General features: G+C 41.7%; 2 protein-coding genes across 3 annotated transcripts in view; one reads left to right on the top strand and one right to left on the bottom strand.

The window, feature by feature from the left end:
- LOC126398977 (hormonally up-regulated neu tumor-associated kinase) overlaps positions 1–25,444 on the top strand; it is a 987,429-nt gene that overhangs the window by 680,070 nt on the left and 281,915 nt on the right. The window lies entirely within an intron of this gene.
- Positions 1–25,444, bottom strand: part of sptlc2b (serine palmitoyltransferase, long chain base subunit 2b) — a 32,753-nt gene that overhangs the window by 5,642 nt on the left and 1,667 nt on the right. Inside the window, exons 2-11 of the mRNA XM_050058676.1 lie at positions 19,736–19,930; positions 17,442–17,596; positions 16,516–16,664; positions 14,422–14,546; positions 12,159–12,252; positions 11,321–11,426; positions 9,711–9,930; positions 7,879–8,005; positions 1,669–1,804; positions 1,238–1,367 (exon numbers count right to left, since the gene is read on the bottom strand). Of these exons, the coding sequence (XP_049914633.1) occupies positions 1,238–1,367; positions 1,669–1,804; positions 7,879–8,005; positions 9,711–9,930; positions 11,321–11,426; positions 12,159–12,252; positions 14,422–14,546; positions 16,516–16,664; positions 17,442–17,596; positions 19,736–19,930 (1,437 nt within the window). The remainder of the gene's footprint in view (positions 1–1,237; positions 1,368–1,668; positions 1,805–7,878; positions 8,006–9,710; positions 9,931–11,320; positions 11,427–12,158; positions 12,253–14,421; positions 14,547–16,515; positions 16,665–17,441; positions 17,597–19,735; positions 19,931–25,444) is intronic.

Here is a 25,444-nt window from a genome sequence, read left to right as displayed (position 1 = left end):
GACGGTGTATCATCTCTAGTCAACAACTCTCTGTACTTCTGATCTGTAACGTTGACAGGAAGTGACCACCATGAGACGGTGTATCATCTCTAGTCAACAACACTGGCACACTGTTAAGAGCACTACAGCGGACTACCACAGCGAGCGAATGTGCCCTCTGTGGTCATTTTGACTTGACCAGTGGACTTTACCACAAACCGACTGGCTGTTAAAACAGGTGACGTGCTTTAAAACCAGTCGCCGGCCATTTGACCAACTGAGTTGTAGGTGACATCATCAGCCGGCTTGAGTCGAGCTCAGACAGCCAGTTCACACCGCTGCAACTTTTCTCTGCAACGTTCTGTAACAGTTTAGGCCCTGTTTAGACGACAACGGTTTCTCTAAAAACGGAAAAGTCTGTCCTTTGCGTTTTAAAAAACTTCTGCGTTTATATGACGACGTTATTGAAATGATCCCCGTTCACACGGAGCCGCGAAATCTCACTCTGGAACCCGTTTTCAAAATGTTGCGTTTTCAGGCACCCAAAACACTGCTGTCGTGTAAACGATCAGCCAAAACGCAGCCAAAGTTTACTGTTCTCAGTTGAAATCGTTGTCGTATAAACGGGGCCTTAGTCTCGTCACAAATCTTCGGTCTGAACTGGACTTAACAGTGTTGATTTTGGGTCTTTTCATACATGACAACAAAAAATGTAATACTGGCATCATTCTTGTTTTTCTTTCTTTTATTTTTTTTTACTTTACTCCCATGTAAGGTTGTATCAGTTACAATGGCACTTGGAGGAATGACATGCTTTCAGCTGTCTACCTGAAGTTGGTGCTGCGTGCACACTGAGGTCATGATGGGAAAAGGAAAGTAATTTTCTCTCAATGAAAAGCGTAGTTTCCTCAAAACTTATAGCTGCAGTAATGAAGACAGAAAACAAATGTGCACGGGAAAAGCACCCGTGGTCGACACTGTCACCGTCAAGCCCCGTAGCGTAATAAAAACGCGGTACTGTGTGTTGAAACAGTCAATAAAATAGCAAAGCTGTGCATTTCTTTACTTTATATTCATGTAATAAATATACAATATCAATTAGATGGTAGTCTGCATGAGACATAAAGAATAAGAAATCAACTTGGCCCAGTTGAACACGATCACTTCAAGCTGTTTCCACTGTATTTAAAATAAATACAAATAAATTATGTCACTTTGAGTTTCAGACAGTGATTGGACTTAATTTTTGAAGACTTACTGTGTTGAGCATCTCTCTGGTGTGAGCAGCCGAGACGCAGAAACGTGCCCTTGACTCGATGATGGGCGTTGCTGGGAAGCCGACGACCACCGTGCCGATGTTTCTCTTTAACATCTCCCGACCAAATGCCCTTAAAAGCAACGGCAACATTAGACACAGGGCGACACTTTGCAGATCAAACTGATGATGTGACCTCTGCACCGCCGCCACCACCACATCTGAGATGGTGCTCTCTTTAATGTGTGAAACTGAAGTCATAAACAGATTATATTTGGAAAAGGGACAACAGTCAGAACATTCATTTGGAGCTTTAATGTCTTTCCCAAATGTGAAATCATTAAAGATTCGTCCGATTAGCGATCCTAATTATCCTTGATGTTTAAAGCTTTAAAAATATATCCAGTAACATGAAATGGAGGAGAGTCACATACCCAATTTTGGCAGGCATATAGAGCATCATGGGTACTACAGGCGAGTCATCGTTGCCGTAGATGATGAAGCCCATTTCACGGAGTTTCCTGCGGAAGTAGGTTGTGTTCTCTGACAGCTGTCTGAGGCGATCAGCACCTGGAACGAGCACATAAACAGATGGATATCTCAGAAATCTTTTATTTAAGTTTATGTTTCACAAAGCAAACTTGTACACAAGTTAAATTACTGTGGTAACTTACACTAAATAGGTTTTTAGGTAAAAAGCCTGCCTTACTTTACTGTAACCAGCTGAGCACCATAAATAAAGACAAGGAGCCTATTTAAATTATTTAGAGCTCATTGTCTACAGTGCATGGCACAAGTGTATTTAGAGTGTTTCCAACTCCACTTGTGAGAGGTTAACAGAGCATAATCTGGGTGCAAAGTAAGATGCAAAAGGGCAAAGGGGTTGTATTTAGTCCCTTAATTAATCATAGGTGTGTTTTGGGCAAAACATGAATGCAACCAATCAAAGCGTCATCCCCCATTTGCTTTAAAAGCCAGACACACCTGCACCTGGCACACTGGTATCTACATAACGGACTCGGCTCATTGGAGCAGCGAGTCGTTTTCTGCTGAGAGTAATGCAGTTAGAGCAGTGAACTCTTAGCTTCAGTTACGCTGCTCTTTGTGTGTCAATGAGACAACCTTGCTAACGACTATCTACCAGTTTGCATCTCTTAACTTCTTTGATTAAAGGCCCCTCTCACCCATGATGCACCCACACAGGTGTTTTCACTTTCTTTGCCTGATTTGATCTCATCAGCTCTGTGTGTGTGTGTGTGCAGAGGCCTCTGGAGGAGCTTAGAGCGAGGACACATCAATATATCCTATGAAGAAGTCTTTTATCAAGTGAGGTGATGAATAAATGCTGCATCTCAACGTGTGGCACAGCAACTTATATCACTGAAGTCTGATGCTATGGATCCAAGACTTCTTGGATCAGCTTCGGCTCCTCCTTCCTCACATCTCTTTCTGAGATCCTAGCTTGGGTGAGCTAAAACGCAAGGAAGACACGCAGTACATGTGGCGACCTTACGTAGTTCCAGACAACCTGTTCAGAGGTCTAATCAGCCACAATAAATGAAAACCTGTCGGGTGTGCAGGTCCTACAGCACTGTTTTTAGTTGGGTTTTTTTAGGCTTATCAGACTCATAAAACCCTATTTTCAGCTCTTGTTCAGACGCCAAGTGAAGGAAACAGCATGTACCTTTGCAGAGTCATCCATCACTGATGATTTCTTCTATTTATCCTGCTTTTAAATCAAAGAACATGAATATCATCTGACAGCACAAGCCCATGTTAGTTTAATAAAGGTAGAGCCAAGCCCTGTTTCAGTAACAAAACCATGTCAACCTAAAAAACAAATCCACAGGAAGAGTATAAGACTCATCAGTAAATATCTTTTATCATGTCCTGCACTTATTTGGAGACAGCTCTACAGCACTTGCCTTTGAAGATGACCAGGATCCTTTAAGGTCGAGGTCAAGAGGCTGAAACTAAACAGGCATCAATCCTCACGTGTCAGTGTGATGCACAGTGTGGATTCACTCACTGAATCCTCAGGGCTGAGCCTGCAGAGATACCATCTTAACCAAACAAATAACCATATGGCACGAACGCCAACAGCAACAACGCACATCTGCCTGGCTGTGCTGAAAAACAGAGCAGAAACACCACGGCTTCAAAGCACCCTGAGACACAACAAAGTCTGACATTATATTTATCCAGACGTTGTTTTTCCACAGTCAAGGAATCCAAAGCTATTCTCAGCACTGAGTGATCAGTTGGCACAGAAACAGTAGCATATGATATTCAGGCATTTTTGCACTTAAGCATTCTTTTCATATTGAGGGAAGCTCTGCCCGTCTTGAACCCTCATGTCCCATCGACATGTTTGATTGATGTAAGCTTCAAACAACAAAATGTCCATTTTGATGCAGGCCTGTGCCGGGAACCATGAGCAGCGACTTGAACGCAGAGACAAACTGTTAACAGGCAGCTCAACTGTCACTTTGACTTTGTGTCAGTGTCTGATTCTTCAAAGGGCTGAATTTCAAACAGTGATAGGGCTGCAACCAATCAGACTGTCACTGTTTGTCTCCCACAAGGAAAACTGTCAGGCTGTTGTAAGGTCAGCCAGTCTGACGCTCTCTGCTCAGAAATGGTTGTAGGCCTATCACCAAAACTATGCTATCATCTTATTGTACAACATATGGACATGACCTCGCTGACCTTAACACTCATATTTACATTAGTTTACATAAGGATGTCACCAACATTTTAGCCTAAATAAACAGCAGGGTTTTACCAACCATTTTAAGACTTAGGTGCAGCCATTCTCCCATTTTTTTCCATCCCTACCTACTTGTACAAGTCTGAAGAAAAATAAAACAAGACACTGCCAGTAGCCTGCAGCTGCACTTTTGGAGTGGAAGAGGTACAGTTTTGGCAGTCGTTAGCTTGCCAACCTCTGACAATGAGTCAAAAAGCCTCTTGTTTGTAGTTTTAAGGCCCGACACACCAAGCTAACAGTCGGCCATCAGTCAATGCTGGGCTGTTGTTGAGTGTCTTTCGCCCTCATCTGTGCAGTGTGTCCCACACTGTTTCACCTCGTCAGCTTTTTTTTTGGATGATTCAACATGTTGAATTGGTGTCGGCAGAGCCCATCGGTGAATGAAATCACTAACTGGCAGCACACGAGAAGAGAAACAGAAGTGAGGAAAGTAAACAAAGAACTAAAGTCAAGAGTAGGTGAGACCCAAACAAACTTGTTATATAAAGTCAGATTCTTTTTCTTTAGCCACTGAGCTCTTTAGCAGAAACGTTTTGTGATAGTTTGTGTTATTGTTCACTGGCACATGGTAAACATGGTAAAAATGTTCTGTTTTGTGATACACTCGATTGTGTTGTAAATGTGTTAACCAGCTAACTAGCGTCTTCCACGTTCCCTTTTTGAATGACTGTTACAGACGACCGCCATCTGCTGGTGTGAAGTGTAATTTCCTTTCACACAGGTGCAGAACGTATGTGCTGTTTGGCTGTCAGCTGTAGTCATTGTGGTGTGGCAACTTTTAGGCCAAGTTCTCTGAAGTAAGTTTGGTGTGTCTGAGTCTTTACACTCCAACAACTTCATCCTCTACTCTGTAAATTCACCAGCTGGCAGGCATTCCATCCCAGAGAGCTGACTGCTGCACACCAGCTAGATTTTGAAGGTAATGGTGGTGTTCCTAAAGCAAAGCTAAGCTTGTCCATTAGTCACAAGAAGCATCACTTGGTTTTGTATCAAGTCTAAAACTGAGTAATTTTGAGCTACTCCTGTAAAGGTACTTTAATTTTATATACTTTATATATACTTTCTTGTATATACACATGCTATTATATTCAGGGTTCCTACGGCTTAAAGCAAGTTAGATTTAAGACTTTATAATGCTACTTGGAATTAAATTTGGACCAATTTTACAGTATCCAAAATGAATGAAATGTAAAAAATACAACCATTTTGCATAAACTTTTTGTAAAATATACACAGAGCCCTGTATGCATCGCTCTGTACTGGTTTCAGCCATGCTGCGAAATCTTGGTCAAATGGCCAGTTATCATTGAATGTGCACCATGTCGTCCAGGGTTTAGCGACAGCTAGCTACCAGACAGCGGATCCTCTGAGCATCCCGGCAAGAAACAAAATATTTGTGTTGTTAATTCCAGAATCCTGATTTGCATGATGACACTACAGGAGGCATTTGGTAAATCAATTGGGAAAAAAAACAAAAACGAGGATGTCACCTATTATTTTGATATTTAAAATTCATTGTCATTAAAAGAAAAAAAAATAAGAATACACTAGTTCCCATGTCATAGCATATTGAAGACTTTTAAAAGACTTAGATATTTTAAAACCAAGTAAGGCCTTATTTTTAGATTAATAGATTCAATACCTTGTGAGGCATTTTAAGGATCCATAAAACCCCTGTATTTCATCATTATATCAGTGGCAAAAAATGGTCTCAAAATTATAATAATATCATTAAGCGCAATTATTTCATGGGACAATATACCATCTAACAAAAGTGGTTATCCTAACAGGCCCAGTTTAGAGACAGGGTTGATTATTGTGGAACGGTCATGCTCTAAAGGTTTTGCTCCAGGTGTTTATTCCTGTACCTAATGATTGAATGACTGGGGAGAAAGGTAATCTGATCTCAAGTCAGCATTTTAAAGGGAGGCTGCATCAATCAGGCCTCGTAAAGAGTAAAGGGGGTGCCGCCCTGCAAGAAAAACAAGCCTCAGTGACCTGTTTGTGTGTGTAGGAGATGAGTCCAACAGATCTGCACGGATCTCTGGCCCTGAGCACCACGCTGCTTTGTACCCAGCATGAAGGCAGAGAAGCACACAGACACAAAGAAACACACATCTGAAAGCCATAAAGGAGAGGGAAGAAGAGTCAACATACCACCGCTTCAAGACCTCACATCAGCCTGGGCTGAAGCAGCGAGAGGTGGGGAACTGTCCACACATCAGATTTAAAAATGCACATCCCTAATGTTTAGGACAAGAGGTGGCTGCTGCAGAGGACTCCAGGGAGACCCTCAGAAACTGAAGCGACGTGATCAAACTGCAGGTGTTATTTCTAAGTCTTCACCTTATAAAAGTGGCTCTCAAAAATCTGAAATAACTATCTCAGTGTTTTGCTTAAACCGAACTAACCAACTGTCACACATCTTGAAAATTAAGATCACGTAACGTTCTACTACACCCCTGTAGCATTTGCATTACATGTCTAGAATGGGTTCTCACAGTTTGATAAAGCTGGTAAATAATTGCCAGGTGGCCGCAGATAGTATCGTTTATCGCTTGGCTGTGAATGACACATTTCCAAAGTAAACACGCTCAGTACGAAGGAGTCAAAGTACAAAAAGTGGCAAAGCTGATGTGAGTTGAATGCTGAAACGTCTGTCAGCCAGTCATCTGCTGCGGAACTCAGGTCTGCAAGAACTGAGCTGAAGGCTTATACTGCCATCGTGTGGTCACTGATGGAAGCTCAGGAAAAATACAACCAGTGCTGAGAAACTACACTGAACCAAGGTTTAAATGCAACACTTTTGTTTTTGCTCCCATTTTTCACAGGTTGAAATTTAAAATCTAAGACTTTTTAAGCACTTAACAGACATATTTTTCTTGAGTTTGGGGGCACATTTGTTAAAATCCATATTAGTAAGCACTTCTCTTTTTTCAAGATAATCCATCCTCGTGACAGTACATAGGCGTGTCTTGGTCACACCAAGAGGCCACTCTAAAATGTGCTGATTTATCTTGAAAAAGAAATACATTCATCAGGATTTCACAAGGTTAGAAACTGAAAAGCAATGCATTTTTCAGTTACAGATACCCCAGAGAATCAGTCAGTATCTACTGTGACACCATCTGCCTCGTACAGAGTTGATCAGGTCATTGATTATGTCCTGTGGAATGTCTAACCCTAATCCTTACATAAGCATTAAAAAGTCTAAGATCTTTAACTTAAATCTGTGAGAAATGGCAGCAAAAGCAAAAGTGCTGTGTTTAAATTTGTGTCCAGTGACTGACAAAACATGAGTGGCCCAGAAATCTTGGGACATTTCAGAAAAACTGCAACTGCAAGGAACAAAGTAAGCAGGAAAAGTTCACCAAGAAAACCTTCATCAGTCCATCACGCACTGAACATTTATCATTAAGTTAGTCCAGATAACATTTCTCCTTGTTCTGTGTATCTTGCTCACCCAAAGATCTACCTCCTGCAACTGGTAACAAATGTGTAAGATGACGTCCACCTCTGTCTTTGAGATGGTACAGTGATTAAAGCTGCCTTCAGTGCTCTCTTCTCATTAACACAACACTGCTGACAATATAGAGATTCACTTTACAGTATGTGCATGTGTTCAGGAAATACTGAGCATATGAATCGATGAATGAGACTTGGATTATACTGCACAAGTTGTGTATGAGTTTGTTGATATAGTTTTTGCTGTTGTTAAACACGGATCCTGTTTACTCTAATTCTTCTAGAGTTTTTGGATTCTTCGTTCACCGTGGAGGCGGAATTCAACCTAACGCTGTGTGAGTAACTGAAGTACAAATCCTGACTTGAGGGGTGCGGTATTGAGTGATTGGCCTAACTTTCTGGCACCTACCCAGTGTCGTCCCGTCCTCTCCCATGATGATCCTCATAGAGGTGATGATCTGCTGGGCCACAGGAGGAGACATGGAGGTGGCGTACAGGGCACTATGAGAGTGGCTCCGCAGATAGTCGATCAGCTCCTGGCAGAGAAATTACATGAGAAGCATCTGCATTGAAATATTGTAAATGAACCAATTTGCAGATTAAGGGTTTCCTTATCTTAAAGGAAAGAATATTTTAGTTAATGCAACATCATCTGGGCAGGATAAATGTCTTATACTTCACACAGAGAAAAATTTGTGTTCCAGCCAGTCACTCCTGTTTTTTAAGGGTAACTCTGGGGTTTTTCAACCTGGACACTATCTTGTTATGTTGCTTTGTCTAAATGACTAATGGGAACAACTACTTTTCAGTTAGTTAGTTAGAGGTAATCTATTTCGATCCTTGTGAACAAATTTCCAAGAGGAATGCACATGATAAAGAATAAATAACATCAAGGCACTGAATTAAAAAGAAAAAACAAAAGGAAAACAAAGAATATATACCAAAAAGTTGTAGGCTGAAGCGTTAGTTTATTCTACCTACGCTTTTTATTTGGCATATTCTCATGAGTTGCTCATTTACTACTAAGTTTAAGTTAAGCAAAGAAAACATTTCATAAAAAATGAGTATAACTTAGTTTTATATTTGTAAACTACCATATTTTTCTAACATAAATTTGAAGAGTGAACTAAACAGTTTTATTTCCTTGTCACAATCCTTTCCACAAGTTAACCTGTTCGACAGTGTAACCACTCAGAGTGTGTTTGTACCACCGTCAATGTACGTCCACTAAAAGTGTTTGTGTTTGCCACTGACAGGCTCAGATCATTACTCTAAGTGTCTGACGTTATAGAAAGGATCCCTACAGAGACAGGCCTTTTTGTGAATGCAAGATCCTTCTTGTTTATCCAGAAACAACCTGAAAATCTCTATCAACAAACCCACCAGACTCCATTTAAATAAGGAGTAATTTAAGCGTGTATAGAGGCAGCATGTTTTCACATCTAACTGGGTGAATGAAGGATTTATTTCAACCAAACCAGAGTTGGTGGTTGTTGGAACAGTGTAAAGATGAGGCAAGATGGCTTTTATGAGTTTTATTTTGTTTCTGTCGACTTTGAATTAAGTGTGTTTTACGATGATCAAATTACTGTGTATTTAAATGGAGTCTGGTGGGTTTGGTGATGATGATTTCAGGGCTGTTTCTAGTTAAATAAAAAGGATCTCATTCTTTGACCAAAAAGGTCTTTCTCTGTGGGATCCTTTCCATAATGTTGTCAGACATGTATATTGACGTAGCAAACATGCCCTGAGTGGTTATTCTGCAGTCTGTTTTGCAGCTGCCAGCTGCAGCGCTCTCACTCAGCACTGGACCAATTTAAAAATTGTTCTTCCTGTTGGTCACTTAGACACAAAAACATGGGAAAATAGGGTCCTGGTTAAAAATACTTAAGTTTCCCTTTCGGTCCTCTTGTATCTGTAGGCTTACCCTTGCTCTGTATTTGTATATATTGTTCTCCACCTTGGCAGAGTGAAGCAGCCTTGTTAGCAGCTCTGCTCTGACTGAAAATGAAAGCCTACACAAAATCAGTTTCTTTTCACAAGAACAGGAACTGAAATTTCCCATTGCTTGTGAACCAAAACTGAATGACACACAATGTGCTAAGGTCCCTCAAGAGGATGACTAAGTGCTCCAGTTATTCTAGTCAGTGCACTTCATGGTTTCCTCTCCAGCACAAAAGGCATCATATTCCACTGTTTGACGTCACAGACTCAGTTTTATCTGTGCAACAGTTCACCAACCTTTTTGCCTCCGATGTATCCTCCGGCAGCACCGAAGCTCTTGGTGAATGTTCCCATCATGATGTCGACATCTTTGGGATCCAGGCCGAAGTAGTCCACCACTCCTCTGCCGTTTGGCCCCAGGGCCCCGATACTGTGGGCTTCATCCAGGTACAGGTACGCCTTGTAGCGCTTCTTCAGGGCAACGACCTCTGGCAGACGCACGATGGACCCCTCCATACTGAAGGATGAGAAAATAATAGGTTGTTGCTTGAAATCAAAAATTGTTCATAGTTTACATTCTGATCTAAGGAATATATTATATAATATAATATGGTATATTATTTAAGATAATCAGAATCATGTTGTACTGAGCCTGTGTATGCAGTAGGAGTCAAACACTTCACACTTCTCTTGATATGTGTGTGTGGTGTGATGTGAAATGCACTTCAAATTAGCCCTGTTCTGTTTATTTGCCTTTCATATTTGTTTAGGTAAAGTGTTACTTGCTGAAGTTATTCTGAGTTGAGAATAATGCAGACATTTTTGGTCTAATATATTTCTCTTGATTTGTTCTTTCACATTACCGAGACTACAGAAGTGTGAAACGGCGACATCAAGGGACACAGGCCTAAATGAGTGGGTCCCCAGTACATGCTCTACTTTGTGAGGAGTCTGTGGCTGAAAAACGGTTGAGAACCTCGACTACAGAAAATGGTTTCACTTTCTTTCAGATGTATTTGTGCAGGTGTTGAAGCTTTGCTTGGAAAATCCCAGTGTAAATGAAAGTTCATTAACATTGCATTAGTACAGGCCATTGAGCGTGTCAGGCAGTTCCTCCGAGAACTCTATTGATCAACAGGATTGATTGCCTTTATAGTGAGTACACTGCAAAGAACAGGGAATACATTATGCTTAAAGGAGAGTGGGCACACTTAGAAACAGCCATTATCTTCTATATTTAAACAAAGGGATAAAAGGCAGTGCTGCCATCACGGCTGTGAAACTGCCTGAACTAGAACATTGTGAAAATCACACTTTGTTCTTTCAGAAAAAATGTGAAATAAATGCAAAGACATGTTCCTACTTTAACTCTAACCTGCTAAAATATTTCTTCACTCGTCTTGTAAAAGTGCTTCATTGTTTTACTGCAAATGAGACTGCTGCTACAGCAAAGACAGGGATGCGTTCATGTGATAAAAACAGCCTGTACGACATAGTGGAGTCACAATATGAAGCCATTGATTTACTAAACCTGTCAGAGGTCCTGAACATGTCACACTCCCACTCCTGGGAGGCATCAGACACACTGACGGCAATGCCATGGACGAATATAACTGAACATTACTCTCTGTTTAAAAGTCTTTTCATGCTTCTTCTCAAATGTACAAATAAAGTGACAAGTCAGGCTAAATAAAGATTAATGAGCCCACACCCAGAGAACTGTGTGTGTTGAGTAATTGGCAGTAAACAGTGTAATGTGATACAGCAGCCGCATGAAAATACTCACAATAAAATGACAATAAAAACAGAAATAAAACTCAATTAGCAAAATTATCCTGCTCACGCCTGTATGTCTGTGTGTGTCAGTGCACTGCACATGCATGTGAGAGACAGATTACTGTGTATACCTGTATATTCCCTCCACCACTATGAGGATCTTCTTCCAAGGTCGGTGGGTTCTCGGCTGCCCGTGTGCGATAGCGTCTCTCAGCATCTTCTCCAGGCTCTGCATGTCTGTGACACAGAGGAAAAACTTTTGTTGTCTAAGGATAGAATTTATTCCTCCAGAGTAATACGAGAGTCATCTTTAATTAATGGATGAGTGTCAATAATTTATGATCACAACCGTCTGAAGCATTGAGAGGGTTTTCTTAGAAGTCAACCTGCCTGGTTCCTGGTTGCCGAGTGTGATCTTAGGTAACAGAAACGCCTTGTTTCCACAAAGCTCTGTGTACATATGCAAGTCAGCTGGAAGTCTGTTCATTCCTGTGAGACCCTCCATGAAAATGAATTAGCTAACAGGCTATTTCATTTAATCCAGTTGCTTCATACCACATATACCCTTTGCAGCACTTCTGCGTCCCTGCGTAGGCCAGGACCTCTGGTGTCTGGTGTGTACATGTGTTTGTGTGTGTTCGTCCTAAACCAAAATAATCATGCTCCACCTACTCCTGTGCAATCCAATGTAGTCCATAAGAGAAAGACAAAGTGGCAGTGAAGTAAATGTTGAACTGAAGAAGTAAGAGTGTTGTAAGCAGCCCTCTGTAACTCACACCCATGTTAAATGTATTTGCTCTCCTGTTGGGTAAAGCAGATTAAAAGTAAATCCTGTCTCACAGTGTTGAAAGATCCATTGTGGACACTTTAATCCTGTGTTCTGTGTTACTGCAGACTTATGCTGTGCTTAAAGTAACAGGTCTATCTAACTGGTCAAATGTAACATGCTCATCATAGGAAGTCACCCACTGTTGTGTTTGAAGACCCGGATGGTGGAGCCGGACAGGCGAGCACCCAGCACCAACGACGCGTGATTCAGCTCGTCACTCAGAATGAGACAACCCTAAAAACAGGAGGAGAAGAAGAAGAACAGGAGCATGGTGAGTTTTGATTTTCTTTGCTGATGACTTCAGTTTCTACATCAGTGGAGCAGTGATCCCTTATTCGCCAGCAAAGTCAAACATTAAGAAACAGTGAAGTTCAACCCTCTTTACTCGCCTGTTTGTAAAACCCAGGATTACACATGCTGGAGTGTTTTAGTGTTGAGCAACGACTTTGTAGCTCAGACTCTGATTATTGCGCAAACCCACAGTTTGGCAACCGATCCAGACACTTAAATCTAATGCCTACTGAGACATTTCAAGATATTTTAAACCAAATTTTCTCACTCAAGCGTTGCATGTGAGAATAAAGGGAAGTAGTATATATGTAGTCTCACCACCAGACAATCAGAGATCTCCACCTTCTGATAGTCTGGGGACACTCCTTTCTAAAGTNAACTTTTAACACAGTCGGACTATGTTTACGAGCACAAGAGTTCAGCAAGCCACCGAAGGACCGCCCTGCGGATTTACTATTGGTTCTGCAACGCAGGGAGTTTTTTTAAACTCTGAAATTGTATCCGCCCATCTCAACACAAAATCAGGGAGAAAGACATCAGTCTTTAGTTAAGTAAAGCGTCTAGTCTAGTCTCTAGTATATATGTGGTCCTGTGCAGAGGTTGGTTTTATGTAGAAATATGATCATTAGAGTGAGTTAGGTTAATCTGCATTTTACCAACAAGCAAGTGCAACTTAAATATAAAGTAAAAGACAGTTTGGTTTTAAGATTTCTAACATCAGAAATGTGAACTTTCACACAGAACAGCATCTCAATACCTTCATTTATAATATAATCTTTCCCAATGTGCAAATGGGCCTTTTTTTAAAAACAGTTTTTGAACCTCTAACACAAACATACATATCTTCATAAACCACGTCCATCAGTATTTCTTTACTTTTTCCAAGTTCAGCTAATCTGAATGCAAACAGCTACATAGTGATTGTCCTCTATTTACTGACTTTTCAAGGCTAATATTGATTAAAATAGATTTTCAGATACAAGTATTTTTATAACACCTGCAGACACCCTGAAAATGTGTGATTGTTTTCCATTTAAATACAAGACCCATACATAGGGCTCACAATATTTTTTAACGAATACCTTGACATAGATTTTACAACAACATTGTAGGGTTGAGTATTGGTGCTTTAACTAAATATTTATACATTTAGATTTTTGATAAATAATCATTAGTATTGTGAATATAATGATGACGTGGGTAAAGACAAAAGAACAGCTAGAACAGTTTGTAAGTTCAGAAAACGACATCACTCTATTGTAATGCAGCCTTTTAAACCAGGAAAAGACGACACTTACAATATAATTATATCAAATATCTAAGATGATATCTCATCTCATATCAAGATAATATTATAATATGGATATACTGCAATTATAAGAGTATTATAAGAGCTGGTGACAGCTCATCCACCTCCTTACACACCCAAACATTCACACAGGTCACACCACTGGTCAATGAATGAACAGACTTGTTACACAACACACACTTGTGCCATGACATCAGGATGTGAGCGAGCAGGAAAGTGACAGGTACAGTTGAGAATTTATTAACCTTTATGACGAGGGCAGTGACGCCGTTCTTCACTGTCTCACTGTAAGTTTCTGTCTTCCATCGCCTATCTTCATATCTGTTTTTCACTCTTGATTTTCAGGAAATGTTCCCTTTGACTCTAAACAGGCCTGTCTGCTCAGACTTATACTTCCTGTTCAATTGAAATTGGCAGGGCAAGAAAAAGTCTACCAGGACTCAAGTAAAGGCTGGGGTGTGTGATTTGTTGGGGTTAGAACAACAGTGGCGGGGACCTGTCAAACTCCCACCCCCTGCACTCAAGATGTTTTGAAAGCTTTGTGCGGAAACTGGTGTGTTATGGAACAGTCTGAACTCTTCAAACTTGGACACACATCTGAAAAAAGTGGCTTGTTTTCACTTAACACAGGAAACAGTGTTGTTCCTTCACTTGCATACCCAATCAGTTACAGAGTGGGCACAGGGGACAATTTAACTATGAAAACACCTGAAAACAAATATTAAGAAGTAATCACATCAAGTGGAGTACGATGTTCTAGGAAGAGGAAAAAAACAAAGGAAGGACGTGAATAAATTCCATACCTTCCCTGTGAGAGCAGGAATGTTCATGGAGTTTGTTGCGAAGCCCATCCCAAAAGCCATAGATGACTCAACACCGAGGAACCTGGCGACCAACTGCTCCAGCTCCTCGTGGATGTCCAGGTTTCCTGTAAACAACACAATGTCAGTTAAAAAACAATTTCCCATCAGTGTTCTGTAACATGTTGCCTGAAGGAGAAATGTGTCAGTCACACTTGTTTTCCTACACCTGTTAAACAAACACTTTGAAGTTTTGTAACCTCTAGTAGCACTATGGAGCCGTTTTTCTGTAAGTGCGTGCCTGTTTTGTTTACCTTGTGCATGAGGACGCACATGTGTGAGGTGTTACATAGTCCTCCTAGTGCTGTCACGCCAATGACTGTATATAAAGACGGACAACAGGTCTCCACTTCCTCCCACTGTACCATAATCAGGACAAAATAACTTGAAATTTGGAGCCAGAGTCTGCCCTGCAGCATTGAGTTCCTGTGGTCCGACCAACTGTGGGCAGCCCCATGGATCACGAGCGCGCTGACTGACGCAAACAGCTGTCAATCATAACGTCAAACTCCCTTTTTAAGGCATCAAATAACTAGTTATTACCAAACTACTAAAAGTCAGAAACTACCTTTGGGAAAGATTTATTGACGTATACTTTGATTTTTTTAGTTAGGCTCATGTCCTATTCCCTAGCGCGGATGGGGCGGGGTTTATGGCCTGTACTGTAGCCAGCCACCTGGGGCGATAGGGTTGTTTTGGCTTCACTTTTGGGGACTATCATGTCGTCCATCTTTATTATACAGTCTAAGTGTCACACTATTCCACGGATGAAGAGGCGGCAGTAACATGCCAAGATGTGGTGCAATCGGCCAGCCAAGGTAAGGAAGAAGAAGACAGAAAACTAGAACATGTGAGCCCCTTTAACACGGCCTGTTTAAGGCAGAAATGTTGTGCCGTTATTCTGCCTCGCTGTTCTGTATAAAAGGTCGCAGAATCAGGGGACAGAGTCCTCTGACTCTTAAGCTGGCAGCAGAGGGAGTAACAGTGCCGAAAAGATGTCTGTGTATAAAGGGACAGCCAGCAAGACAGGACGATGGACATGTCCAGGATTGGAAATTAACTTTTTTGTCCACCTGCCACTGTGGCTGGTGGAATCCAAAATCTGCCAGCCACTCAATACATTACCGTTGTTTTTTGGGTGGTGAGTGAATCAAACCTAGCAGCCACTTGCATATTTCCAATCCTGGATGGTACAGGTGGTACGAATGTGACATTTTGACGATGTGTTATGTGTGCGACCTGCCGCCAGAGGATTTAAGAAGCAGCTAGAAGCAGTTAGCAGCTAACTCAAAGAAGAACAGTAGCCGAAAATGTCAAATGCAAATTAAGGAGACAATGAGGTACGGAAGCTTCTTAACCTTCAAGCAGAGATCGACTGCTACATAAACAGGACGGTAAATGATTGTTACTCTTTAAAAAGCACTGCTCGACATGTATGTTATATGTAATAGTAGGGGTCAACGCTGTTGTGTAACATGTCACACCTGTCACGCCTCTTTTGCTTTCAGAACACCAGCACTGGGTAGTACTATGCCACTGTTGTTTGGTTCTGTATAAAAAAGCAAAGCCAGCGCAAAGGAAATGCACTCATGATGTTTGGTAGACCTCAAGGATACACACAAAATGTTTTGGTAAGTAACAGTGAATGTTAACATTCTTGTTTGTTTCCAAGTAAACTCCACAGGACCCCGTTAAGCTAAACACACTGTTAACCTCAGCTTTACTTTTGCTAAACAGAACAAGATTAAATGTGACAAACTAATCAGCGGCTGCTCACGTCAACAGGAGGCTGCAACAAAGTGGGCGCTGAACTGAAATAAACTTCAAAGCTTTCACATTGCTTCACTATATTTCAAACTCAACCTTCCAGTCCTTCAAAGCCACTCAAGCCTGTAGCCTCGGCTGTACGCTGAGAGAGCGCCGGACAAAAGAGGGAGCAGCTGTTACAAGTACCAGCTGAGGTCCTTTTGATCAGGGACTGACTCCATGTTCATAATAAATGAAAAACCCCATCATCTAACTTGTTTTGACTCTTACCTATTTCACAGCGAGTGCTGCCCACTCCAGCTCCATACTTTTCTGTGGCCTCGACAGCAGCGTCGGCACAAGCGCCGGTGTTCTCAGCGAAGCCGAGGTAGTTGTATGAGCCCATATTGATGACGTCCTTCACCACTCTGCCCGTGTGCCTGAGAGACAGACAGAGAGAGACAGAGATTTGGTACCCTGACTCTAGGCTAATAGAAATAATTATCTTAGACATGTGAGCCTGCCTGCTCTGGTTGCCTGGCAACCATTTCCTGTTCAATGTTATCCTTTATTATCACAGTGCATGATAGCTGTGGCAGTTGCACAATAGTGTATTGTCCCGAGGGAGTTCAGCTGGCATAGTTTATATTATACTGTACATACCAATGAGATAAATAGGAAAAATATGAAAACCTTCACTGATATCAGAACAGACTGCTCATGATATTACTCAATTATTGTGTCTGAAAACATCACAGAAGTCAAGCAGTTCTTACAAACAGTGAGTTAAGATGCTAACAATGTCCTTGAGGGAACAGCAGGGAATAAAATTAAGGCAATGGGACAAAATAAATCAATTATTTTCCATTCATTTCAATTCTGTGCTGTCTTGATTCTACCGATTGTATTTATACTCCCTCAGTCACTTGTTGAGGACTTTGTGTTCAGGGCTGCTTAATGTTAGTGTTTCTGTTCAGCACCATGTGACAGATACTCGTGATTTCAACATACCCATCTGAATCATGGCTTACGTCATGTGTATTATCAGAAATGAGAGGCCACTGACTGAAAGTGCAAATCAATGAAACTTCCTGTTGAGCTAAGGATCAGTGACACAGAAGCACACACCTCTGGGAGAGTAACGACCGTTATGGACAACGCCTTGATTCTAAATTAACCCTGCGCACATTCAGACACAGAGCACTGCAGCAACTCACTCAAAGGTCCAGTTGTAGTCGTGGGAAACTCTCTCCACTAGGTCCATCTTAGCACCGGGGACGCTGCAGATGGGTCTGTTCCAGTTGTCTCGAATCCTCATGTACAAGTTCCTGGTGTAGAAGTTCTCAAAGTCCTGATAGAGGGGGACGAAATCCTGCAGGAGAAATGGGACAGTGTAGGTGATTCTTTAATGGTATGTCTTTGTTTTGTGGCAGACGACGGCAACAGCCCATGATTACTGATAAAAAACAGATATAATAGCGGCTCCTCCGGGATGTTACCATGTTACAATGTCGTTTAAATTGCCTGTAGATGTGAATGGTTGTCTTTATCAATGTGTCAGCCTGGTGACCTGTACAGGGTGTGCCCACCTCTCACCCAGTGTCCACAGGGAAAGGCTCCAGCCCCCCCACCCCCGCAGCCTTAAATAGGACAAGTGGTTTCACATAATAATGTATGAATGAATGAATGGTAGTTTCCCCTGAGTTTCACCATTCATAGCTGTCCCTGGCATTATGTCACCAAACTCACTTCCTTTTTTATGGCAAGGAAGTTTCAAAGAGGAGAAGTCATGGTGTCATATCCCTGGGGTACAACACAGGTGCAGTAAAATCTGGTTTGCAGTTGCTGAAAGGCTTAACAGCTAGTGCACGGTCAAAAAACATGGGGATGATTGATACGTTTCAGTGAGGTGTCTACAGTAAAGATAGGGGTGGGAATTACAATTTTGCAACTGCTAAAAAGTTCCATAATAAAAGACAACAAACAAATTCTTTCTGTTTGAAAACTTTCTATTGTATATCGGCCGCCATGCATTCAAGTGTAGCCAGAAACTTCTTTCAGGTTAAGGGCATCCAAATAGCACCTAAGAGGACACCACCTCGTAGCTCTCATGGAGTCAAAGAGCCTGACCCAGCCTTTTTTAATGGCCTTTTATCTGGTTGTGAAGATGCGGACGTGTGCGACACACACGTCAATTCACCAACAAAAATGACTGTTTACGACTGCTGACAGTGCTTACGACTGTGCAAGACAATTCCCTGATGTTCAGCAAGAAAGGAGAGGTAAACTATTTTACACCATGTGCAACTTTGTGGTGAATCAAAAAAAAAAACCTTCAGTCAGTGATCGATCGACAATCACTTTTCTACAACAAAACACACCCGGGGAAAGGCTGAGACGTGTTGACAACAAACAAGACAAATCACCATGACACAAGCTGTGGCATCCACATCTATTGTAAGCGCTGGTTAGTGGTAACGTATATCTGTTTTAAGGTATACTGAGATATAGAAGTTGACTTTTATCATTCAGTGTACATTTGCATATCTTAGATCTTATCTTATTTTAGATACAGGAAAAAAAATAAAAACTGTAACTGGATGGAGAATCTCCCTTCTATTTTAGTTATTTACAAAGGGCAGACATTTTACACATACTTCCATAAACAAATGGTTTCAAGTATCAACTATAGTGATTAAAATGTTTGTTCAACCAAAAATGACCCCTCCATTTTCATTCCTTTAAGGGTTATTCTCACTAATAACTTAAATAAATAAAATTCTGTAATAACGTGATACCATGAAACGGCAACATTTTCTTTCTTTTTTTTTTTTTTTAAAGATATTTTTCAGGGCATTTTTTGCCATTAATTGATAGAATAGTTAAGTGTGAAGAGAGAGAGGGAGTGACATGCAGCAAAGGACCACAGGCTGGAGTCGAACCCAGGCCGCTGCATCAACAGCCTTGTACATGGGGCGCCTGCTCTACCACTAACCCCAACTGCGACATTTTCTTAGACGGTTATTGTGCCATGAAGATCTGATATCGTTGCAACCCTAGACCAGTGTAGTTTTATTCATACTGGAACAAGATGCTTTTGATTTGTTATTAACTGTACAAAAAAATGCTCAGCTATTTTTGCAGTTTCCCGTGACTTCATTGCAACACCAAAAACAGTGGTTCTCTCAGGGGTCCAGGGACCCTGCAATGATCCGTAAGGAAGTTCCAGGGGTCCCCAGATAGAAGAGGAATTATTTTCACTATTTAAACCAGTATAAAAGTGAGCCCAATGTGAGTAAGAGTCACAGCAGTAACTATTCTGGTCATAGGTAATGCTACCTGACAATTTATGCTTCTAAGACAAAACATAAATAAACTCAATATAAGTAGTTTTTGATCAGATTTGATTGAACTGATAGCTTGGACCTTTCTGTCACTGACACAGCAGTGAATATGTTGTTTTTAAATCAGCCTTTGCATTTAAAGGGGTCTAATGTAAAAACCACTTTACCTTCTGTTCCTCTTTCTCCCGAGCCACGTGACACTTCTCGATGCTCCAGTGGCGAAGGAAGTCCCGGAGGTAGCCGAAGACAGTGAGGATGCCGTAGCCCATGTAAGTGAGCACAGCCACCAGTAGAGGAGTCTCCTCAAACGACTCCACAAAGGGCTTCTTGTACAGGCTGGGGTTGTGTGTGACATTTTGGTTCTGGGGGACAATAAAGAAAAAGAATCTGTAATTACAAGTCGCTTCAAGTTAAAGTCATGATACAAATTCAAGCAGACAACTGAAGACTTTTTATTCTCAAACACATCTGAGGCCAAGGACCAGATTTAGGAGGACTAATGTAAACTAACTGGTACCCTTTTAACATTCAGCTGGTGCTTTAAGAAGATAATGGTTCATCCACGCTTTAAGCCTCTGTTTACTCATTAAATCTGCTCCAGCAGGCAGACCAATAAATGTGAAAGAAAGCAGAGCAGACCAATCCAGTACAAGCTGGGCACAAACCACACGACAGCAGGGCTGATTTGTTAAAATTGTGTTTTTCTTGGAAAGAGTTAGAAACCTAATAAAGGCTACAATAAGCGCATTAATTCGCAGAGGCCCGACCATGCTCAGGTCCCCATGGACCAGTGAGCAGTAAAATGGCCATCAATCCAGGGTTCTAATTCATCGAGTTTTATGAATAGCAATATTGATCTTGGATTATGGGACCATATAAATGTGGTCACACGCTGGAGCAACTCCACAAAAACTGAAAAATACTAGCATCATTTTGAGCTCGACTGTCGACTGGCTGTCTGTAAAACCAACATTAAACAAATGAGGGCGGTCACTCATTACCGACTCTGCCCCGCAGCTTAGCAACCGCACCTCATGTGACCAGTCATGCTTCTTGAAGAAATACCTCAGAGCCAGGGAACAGGAGAGCGCTGCAGTGTGAGCGTGTTCAAAGCCAGACAGGTCCGTTTCTCTAAAGTTAAAAATGCATTGAAAGACCAGCAGACCAGAAGCCGTGGTTTGTAAACTGTCGACAGCGAGCACAAAAACACATTCACATCCAAGTATACCGCTCAGAGGGACTGTTGCATACTGATGCCAACCACAGCGGCTAAAAACAGTTTGACTGACGTCACATTAGCTTAATTTTTTATAGCTGTGGACAAACAGGGCCTGAGAGGAGGCAGACCTGTGCCATTCATTTACAGCTGGACAGCACTCAGCATGCAGCCAACACACTCTGTCCAAACCTGCTCTTTCACATGCTTACTCTGCAGTTTGAGAGCTGGTGATCATATTACATTGTATAGACAATAAGAAAAGCTTGCACATGGTGTGTGTTTCACATCAGGCCTAACACAGAGTAAATAAGTAAGGCCTCTCCCTGCTACTTGTATATTCAATTTGTGGCTCATTCTCACTGAGCGATTATTGACACTACCATCCCAGCTGAAAGCTGTAATTGAGATCATTTATTCCCACCCGCTCATAAAAAACCTGCTTCGAAGCATTTTCCTATACTCTCAATATGAGGATTATGACTAGCTCGATAAGGTAAGATCTATTTTTGAGCTACTGACACCGACCCAGGAGGACATTTATGACCAGTCTGTGATTGAGACTCAGGCATACCGTGAAATGGTCTCAATACTGTATTTGTTAAAGCTGAGGAAGGCAGTTTAATTTGGGCGTCAATGTCGAGCAGTCAGTTTTTCTTGGTCATCAGTGTGCGGTGCAGTGTACTTCTGGGGACGTTTTGGTCACCAGATTTAGCCACAGTTTAGCGCTCTTGACTTTCACAATAAGCTTTGGTAGCGAGCAGCTGTGGACATGAAGCAGCAACACAAAGAGGAGGAGGTTTTACACCTGAAGGATCTGAGATGACATTATCTTCTTTCTTCTGCTTAGAAATTGTGAATTTACAGCTCACAGCTGCTCAAAATGTCACAGTCTCTGGCTTTTGTTTGATAGCTAGTGTTGGCCCTGTTTTCAGGATTTAAGAAGCCTGAGATGGGAGAATCTGGATAATCAAGGGTCATTTTAGGAGGACATTCCTATTTGCTTTTTTACATAATAGATGTGTGCGCACACTTCTTCAGTGAAAGCCTGATTTAATAGCCAAAAATCCTGCAGAGAAAGTTGCTATTCCAGCATTGGCAAGAACTGCTGAGACTACAAAGCAACCCAAATAAGGACGGTGGACTTATTTATAAGACAGTCTGACAATAAAAGAAATTAAATATGTGTCAGTATCGGCAAAGCGTCGTGGAGATGGAGAAATAATATTGCTAATAGTTTATCCTTCTGCCAACCGAAGCTAAAGGCTCACAGCTGCAACATCAAGTTCACATTTATGTAGCCAACGTTAGCTAGAGCCTTGAATCACAGTCTGTCCACCCCCTCACTTCCCATCACTACAGACCACCTTGACAGGAGGAGACTGACCCTTCACCCATGGCTGCAGCAACCATAATCCAGCCAGCGCAACCCCCACCTAAAGGGACTAGACAGCCCTGACTCCCTGTCAGCAAACTTTCTGTTGCTGCCGTTACACAAGTTAGACCTGGTGCTACTGCTGGACACCAGCCTGCTGTGACACCAGATGCTGCGCTGACCAAATTCAGGCCACTACAGCTACCAACCGAAGGTCTGTCAAGTGAACTACTGCTACTCTCCTCCCAGAGAAGAAGTCCAGAGCAGCAGGGAGCAATGTGGAGGGACTGGCAGCTAATGTTTGTCTCATTTGTGGTCTGATAAACAGAGGGACAGATGCCACGGGCAACTGTACAACGAAATAAGATTAAATAAATCAATGTACGGGAAACACTGGGTCACTGTGGTCGTCAGGTGGGAGGGGCTCAGGACAGAGAGGGGAGAGCTGCAGGAGGAGGATGTATTTTCTAATTCTGCCTTTGCCAGATCTCTGCGTACTCCAGTTTTAACTTGAGTTAACAGACAGACGCCAATCAGTTTAGCCGGCTGATATCAGAAACACTGTCATGAGACACACCCTGATTCCTCTTCCAAACACACAGCTCTGTGTGCATCTAACTCCAGTTTCAGTTGCCTTATTGAGAACCAGCCGGGCTCATACCACAACATGATGACATGATGTCACTGGTTTAGAGCCGATAGGCTGATAGCAATCCTGAGCAATACTGTCCTTCAAGTGCTGATAAACGGTGTGCATGGTATCATTCAGGTTGACCTTATCAAATTGTTCGGCATCAGTGGAAAACATTATCAACATGCTGGCCTAGTTCATTTGAGAGATTTAAAATCATCCATGTGAAAATGTGAATTTGTTAAGTCTATACTGCGCAGGATTGTCAGTTACTGTTTGTGAACATGCTCACCATAGAAAATCAAAGTAAGAGCCGACCCCAGATTGACTCTCATTGGACATTTTACTTCACTTCTTATGGTCTGGTACCTGGTGGCAACTTTTTATAAAGCCTGGACATCACCTGAGCGCTGTGTGGGTACACGCCCATAAACGTCCACAGCAGAGTCTCTCTAGAAAAATGCACCACCACAGTCAGTGTTGACTGAGAGGGACTAATTCTGTTTGAGTCTATACATAGCTTTTAGGAAAATTCTGCAGAGTATATTTTTAAGTATTTCAACCATGAATCAAACAGACATCAGCGGTGATATAAGCAGCAGCTCTGCCTTAACTTCTGGCAGGATGGAGATATTATATGCATGAGGATATGATTGGTATGACAGCCAAGGCATCTGGACTTGATCGTGTAAATCCACATTATGTTGAGATCAGCAGCCTTGCAGCTTTCTGCGGCCGCAAGTGTGAAATCTGATGAACTCATATACGAGACAGATGCATTCCTTCTGTATACACAGTAGGTGCTCTATAGATTTCTCTTGTGTGTTAATCCTAAACTACTAAACTAAAAAACAAAGGCTTGTATGTGTGCCCCACCGCCACCACTACACACACACAATTACACTGTGTGTTTTCAGTGCTTTTCATTCAACCCCAGGAGGGACCACACCCTTCACGGCCTGCAGACATTCCTCTCCCGCTTAAGTGTCATGTGGAAGCGAGCGCACTCTGCCCCCCTGTCCCATGAAACTGACAGACAGCCTCGCTCATAATAACACAACAGGGCTTCTTCACACTGGAGTCAGTGTAAACAGAGACTCGTCTAACTCCACCACACACACACACACACACACACACACACACACACACACACACACACACACACACACACACACCAGAGTGTAAGGTTACAAAAGAGCCCACTACCATTCTCCCTGATCAGGTGGCAGGTACGACTACACAACAGGTTAGAGACACAAAAACAAGTGCAGCTTTCGTAGCAAACACTCCTGGTTACCAGCTAAACCTGCATTTAAATCCAAAGTGTTATTAATATTAAGTATTTAAAAAGTCTTTTGACTTTGGCTGCCAGGGATACTTTTTATCTTTTGGATCAAGGATGCCGCTCCAACAAAACCATTGTGGCACAATCTTATAACACAGTGTGTTCCCAATATCTCGTGTGTGCTTCACTCCTCTGTGGATGCTTTTTATAAAGTTGAGGACCCTTACTGTAAATACACTGGGCCTAACTCATCTTCCATATTACAATGGTCTCCTTAATCAGCTTAGCTAGTCTGTACGTTTCCTGGAAATCAGTCTTCCTGTGACCTTAAACTGGAGTCAGACTTGAGGCACAAATGTGATGACTTCAGAATCGACTAGCAAATTAGAAAAACACCTGCAACCCGACTTGGACTCAAACGCCAGTGACTTATGACTTAACTCAGACTTTAGTGTTTAAATTTCCAGGATTGACTAACATTACAGCTATTCATTCCCTGCAAGGCCAGTGACGTTGTGGGAATGGAGTGTGACTCTCTGATGGTGGTGTCAGAGAGGAGGATGCTGTCTAAGCTACGAACTATCTTGGACAATGTCTCACACCCACTCCACCATGTGNTCTGATTCAAGCTGACACCTGATTACTCAAATCCAGTCCGACAGCATCAAACCAACTTGCAGGAGAGAACGGCAAACGCTGCTGCCCTACATATAATTTTGTTTGTGTACAAAAAGTACACTCTGGTCAACAAAACACAAACTGCAGTACACACAAATGTGCAGGTCAAAAATTACAGATAGAGGTGCAACAACTCCCAAAAAACTTGTTTTAACAAATTAATGCAAACTTTTAAAAGCATTTAGGGTTTTTGTTGATTTAACATAATAACAGGGCTCAACAATAAGGATTGCCCGATTGTTCTGTGCTGAATATTAAAAATGTAATAAACATATATTTTCAAAAAGTATTTCAAAAGCCACGTGATTAAAAATTAACTATAGGGGACTGTGTGTTATTTATAAGGAGGGAGGGTGGTGCAAAAAGGGGGAGGCATGTCAAATTCATTTTTAGACAACTAGGGAAGGACTTTTTTTATTTTGGCTCATGGGAGAGATGTACAACTTTAAATGGTTGTGTTACAGACCTTCCAAACCTGCATCTTTGCTTTAAAAGTCACCAAAATTACACCACTTATCACAGACAGAAACCACACGCTAAAATTCATCATTAGACTTTCAAATATCTGCCCGTCCTTGGATACACTGTGTGCGACAAATGCTTCCATCAGAAAAAGACACCTAACCACATCAGAGTTTAAAACATCAAGTGTGATCACATGCACAAGTTAGTCGAGCTTCAGTTATAGAGC

This window comes from Epinephelus moara, chromosome 12 (assembly GCF_006386435.1).
Source record: "Epinephelus moara isolate mb chromosome 12, YSFRI_EMoa_1.0, whole genome shotgun sequence".
Taxonomy (NCBI): Eukaryota; Metazoa; Chordata; class Actinopteri; order Perciformes; family Serranidae; genus Epinephelus; species Epinephelus moara.
This window is presented reverse-complemented; position numbering and strand designations above follow the sequence as displayed.